The sequence below is a fragment of the Branchiostoma floridae genome, chromosome 7 (genome assembly GCF_000003815.2).
Source record: "Branchiostoma floridae strain S238N-H82 chromosome 7, Bfl_VNyyK, whole genome shotgun sequence".
Classification (NCBI taxonomy): Eukaryota; Metazoa; Chordata; class Leptocardii; order Amphioxiformes; family Branchiostomatidae; genus Branchiostoma; species Branchiostoma floridae.
This window is the reverse complement of record NC_049985.1, coordinates 17,198,614-17,203,511: the sequence shown is the minus strand read 5'-3', so window position 1 is coordinate 17,203,511 and position 4,898 is coordinate 17,198,614. Positions and strand designations below refer to the sequence as shown.

At 46.6% G+C, this 4,898-nt stretch overlaps 2 protein-coding genes across 2 annotated transcripts in view; one reads left to right on the top strand and one right to left on the bottom strand.

Moving 5' to 3' along the window:
• The window catches only part of LOC118420095 (choline/ethanolaminephosphotransferase 1-like), an 8,266-nt gene extending 4,740 nt beyond the window's left edge, over window positions 1-3,526 (bottom strand). The window contains exons 1-7 of the mRNA XM_035826799.1: window positions 3,332-3,526; window positions 3,064-3,211; window positions 2,465-2,546; window positions 1,853-1,984; window positions 1,418-1,573; window positions 1,215-1,256; window positions 820-969 (exon numbers count right to left, since the gene is read on the bottom strand). Coding sequence (XP_035682692.1) covers window positions 820-969; window positions 1,215-1,256; window positions 1,418-1,573; window positions 1,853-1,984; window positions 2,465-2,546; window positions 3,064-3,211; window positions 3,332-3,422 — 801 coding nt within the window. The 5' untranslated portion in view covers window positions 3,423-3,526. The remainder of the gene's footprint in view (window positions 1-819; window positions 970-1,214; window positions 1,257-1,417; window positions 1,574-1,852; window positions 1,985-2,464; window positions 2,547-3,063; window positions 3,212-3,331) is intronic.
• Window positions 1-4,898, top strand: part of LOC118420097 (probable L-cysteine desulfhydrase, chloroplastic) — a 25,143-nt gene that overhangs the window by 14,679 nt on the left and 5,566 nt on the right. The gene's annotated exons all lie outside the window — the stretch shown is intronic.

Genomic DNA, 4,898 nt, shown 5'->3' with positions numbered 1-4,898 from the left:
TACAACTTTGAGTCCCACATCAGGTCAGTTGTGGCCATCACCTGCAACAAACTAACACAATTACTAACTGAATAACACCATTCGGCTGTGAATACCATCTGCAACAAACACTTACCTAAGGCCACACCAATTTAATTGCTTGGTTCACGGATTTTTTCATAAAAAATATGGAGCGAAAGGGCGAAAAAAAATAAGAATAAGATTGTGAAATGGTTGGGGTAAAGATAAGGGCTAATCCAAAACATAAAGAATAAAAAGTTTTCAGCTTGAAAAAAAACACAAAAACACTATCACTGTACAGTAACAGCACCTGTTCGTTGAAAATTACAAAAGTAGTGTCAGTTTATATGTTTGTGCCATTCTGAATGAATGAAAAATATAACTGCAATAATAATACCCACATTTTAAGGAGCTAATAATATAAAGGCCAATTTGCTACACCAGAGAGTTGGTGAATGGTTTCATTAATGGTGAAAATTTGTTGAGTGGTAATTTTTATTTTTATTCACCAAAAAATAGGAGCGAGCGAATCCGTGAACCAAGCAATTAAATTGGTGTGGCCTAAGCTAACTAACAACAGCTCAGGCATTGATACTACGACCAATAGTACAACAAATGTCTAAGGTATTATCATAATTGTGTAAGACAAATTGTAACTTGCATGTAATCATTGCAGTATACATTTCATGTACGTAGAAGCCTAGTCCTTTTCTTCAATTTCACAGAGTACAAGAAATTTTTCTGAAACTCATTACAGAAGCACCAACAAACACTCATGATTTTTACATCTGTATCATTATCTGCATCGGATCTACTGACCAGTGAAGCAACCAGCAGGCGACTGTTCCCCTGGGCGGTCCCGTCGTGCAGACCGGAAGTGACGTTCAGGCAGGAAATGACGAAGATGATTCCGGGGACAAGAAGGCAGGAGTCCAGGTAGGGGGCGTCACTGAAGGTGTTGTACGCACCCTGGAAAGGTAGGGGGCGTTACTGAAGGTGTTGTATGCACCCTGGAACGGTAGGGGGCGTTACTGAAGGTGTTGTACACACCCTGGAACGGTAGGGGGCGTTACTGAAGGTGTTGGGCGCACCCTGGAACGGTAGGGGGCGTTACTGAAGGTGTTGTATGCACCCTGGAACGGTAGGGGGCGTTACTGAAGGTGTTGTACACACCCTGGAACGGTAGGGGGCGTTACTGAAGGTGTTTTACGCACCCTGGAACGGTAGGGGGCGTTACTGAAGGTGTTGTACGCACCCTGGAACGAAAGGGGGCGTAATTGAAGGTTTCCCTGGAACAGTATAATGTCAACACGCCATCAGTAGCGATTTCTGTACTGACACTGAGAAGCCAGCTGCTCAGTTACTTTTTTCCAACAAAATGGCTGTTTCTAACTTGAGAAAGCCGACTGCCACTAACCATGATCCTCGCGTTGCCCTTGGCCGTGACCGTCCCGAGGACGAGAACGAAAACACAAGGTTGGTGCAGGAACAGTGCAGTGTCCAGGCTGGGAACGAGAACGGTGGTGGCTGTAATGGCAGACAGGATGGCCAAAGGAGCCACGACATCCGTGGCCTGAAAAAGTGGCCAATATAACTGTCTCATGCACATACAATAAACACAAATAACAGATATGCATATGATACATAACCTTAAACAAGGAATTTCAATTCAGTCGTTCTCTTATGAAGTTGTGCTCAGATGGCAAAACAGTGACAGAATATCAAAGTCACGAGGTCTCACAGGCAGAGTGCTTGATGAGGACTTTGACTGTATAACTTGCATGAATCACTCTCGACTGACCTTACCTCCGTTGTGTATACTCCAATACTATTTAAACACATGTGAACTGACCTGTACGGTTTTCCCCGCATGTTGAAGCCATCGAGCTAGAATCTCCCGCACTTCCGGCGCACACTCCACCGCACAGCCCACCACAAAGGTATAAACCAGAACCACCTTGATTGTCGCACATAAAAACGGAACCTAAAACAAAGATTTAAATTCTCTTGAAATTGATTGTCATAAAGCTCACAGATACAGATAGCTATTGTTTTAGCACCGGGTCCCTAAATACTAATCAGTGACTACAGTTAACTGACACAGACTAGCAGAGTTCTTCTTTTCTATACTCAAAGCCTCTTGCAAAACTCACAGAGCACCATATGTGTTACCATAGCTCATAGTCCTCTCATGGAAGAGAGAAAAACATCACATTACAATGTATTTTCGTGTCATCAAAGTTATAAAATTAATTTTGCACGTTTCTGCACAGTGGAGTCAACCAAACAGACCTCAAAGTAAAACCCCTAAATGACTCTGCTACCTAGAAGTACCCCTGGTATTTCCCTATTAGAACTCCCCTCGTCTCTGTCCCTTGGCAGGACCCCCCCTACCTGGATGTTCCAGATAGCAGCCATAGCCCCCCAACACCCCCACCCCCAAGCCCAAGCCCCACCCCCCTACCTGGGTGCTCCAGACAGCGGGCCCCAACCCTGCAGATATCAGGAAGATCAGGCTGCCGATGATCTGGAGTTCCACTTCAAAACTGCAACAAACATATTTTCTTCAATGCATACATTACATCGCCTTTTGTCCTGTTATTCTTATACAAGTTATTTGGGCCCGATTCCTTAGGCTTGCTTGAGTATCAAAAGGAACGCAGCAGTGGCAGGTCCGACTATTACTCCCAACATTTACATTTTGTTTAGGATAAATCTACAAATAAAGATACATGGCCAGGGTCGCATGTGGACCCCTTTACATTTGGTGTACTTCCAAGGGCCATAGGCGCTTAAGACTTGCAAGGATCATACAGATGTACTTATAAACACATATTGCGTACTAACAAGGGCCAGAGTACCTGAAAATCCAGGGGACTTGAAGACCCCTGTTGCGTACTTACAGTGGCGAGAGGTACTTGAAGACCCCAGTGGCGTACTTACAAGGGCCAAAGGTGCTTGAAGACCCCAGTGGCGTACTTACAAGGGCCAGAGGTACTTGAAGACCCCAGTGGCGTACTTACAAGGGCCAGGGGTACTTGAAGACGCCAGTGGCTTACTTACAAGGGCCAGAGGTACTTGAAGACCCCAGTGGCGTACAGTTTCCAGTGAAGTACATAGAAAACGGCCGAGGCGGTCATACAAAAGACCAGCATGCAGAACGGGTTGGTTCCCAGCTGAAGAGCGCAGCACGTCGCCATCGTCAAATAAACTATAAAAGGATAAGATGTTGTAAGTTGTTACAAACTGCAAAGGTAATCCTAATCAGAAAACCATGATAATATATTCCCAAAAACTATTTCATTATTTCCATAGAGTTTGATTGATTTACCGAGAGAGACGGAGTCAGCGCCATGGTCAAAAGCGTCCTCTAGCGGCGTGTCCTGGACCTTCCTCGCCTGGTGTCCATCCAGGGCGTCCATCAGCTGATACAGCAGGACGCCGGCCGCGCACAGAACGTACAGGACCCGCGGCACCTGGAGAGCAAGACAGGGGATCTACGTTACAGCTAGCAATGTAGGACGCCGGCTGCACTCAGGACGTACAGGACCCGCGGCGCCTGAAGAATAACAACAGAACATACAGGGGCCTTAGGAACAACAGCAGAACATACAGGCGCCTGGGTACCAACAACAGAACATACAGGCGCCTAGGTACCTACAACAGAACATACAGGCAACTGGATACCAACAACAGAACATACAGCCAACTGGGTACCAACAGCAGAACATACAGGCACCTGGGTACCAACAACAGAACATACAGGCACCTCTGTAACAACAACAGAACGTACAGATGCTTAAATATCAACAACAGAACATACAGGCACCTGAGTACCAACAACAGAACATACAGGCACCTGAGTACCAACAACAGAACATACAGGCACCTGAGTACCAACAACAGAACATACAGGCACCTGAGTACCAACAACAGAACATACAGGCACCTGAGTACCAACAACAGAACATACAGGCACCTCTGTAACAACAACAGAACGTACAGATGCCTGGGTACCAACAGCAAAACTACCTGGAGACCAACACGGCGATTTAAGTTACAGCCGGTGCAGAAGAACGCACTGGGAACGGCTCTAACTACTTCCATTAAAGTGAGATGCAATACGGATGAAACTCTGTTTACTTGTACCTCTTCTGTCGCTGTTGGACAGCAGTAGAGCAGCGGAAGTGACGTCAGCATGTTGCATCCCAGTCCCATCATCGTTAGCGTGTTTGGTGAACAGTGGGTAGGGACGAACTGGGGACAAAGTTACAAATGCTTGATGTCGCCACACCAGTACCTGAGTTCTAACTTTGTCACCACACCAGTACCTGAGTTCTTACCTTGTCACCACACCAGTACCTGAGTTCTTACCTTGTCACCTCACCTGAGTACCTGAGTTCTTACCTTGTCGCCACACCAGTACTTCAGTTCTTACCTTGTCACCTCACCTGAGTACCTGAGTTCTTACCTTGTCGCCACACCAGTACTTCAGTTCTTACCTTGTCGCCACACCAGTACTTCAGTTCTTACCTTGTCACCTCACCTGAGTACCTGAGTTCTTACCTTGTCGCCACACCAGTACTTCAGTTCTTACCTTGTCGCCACACCAGTACCACAGCGGCTTGAGGTACGGCGTCAGGACGGAGTCGCCTTCACAGTACCACCTGTGGTCCCGCAGGGCGCTCTTCTGTCCGCACGACAGAACCCGGCCGTCTCTCTTCGCCATTACGAAACACAGGAGTGCACACCAAGGACACTGGATCAGGACAGGGACACAGGGACGCAGTCTAACAGGTTGAGTCAGTGGGATCATGGGTTGAATATACCTATTACAAAAACCTGCTTGTTTGCCCTTCATAGAAAAAAGCAACCATTGTGTAAAGCGCTTCGGGGGT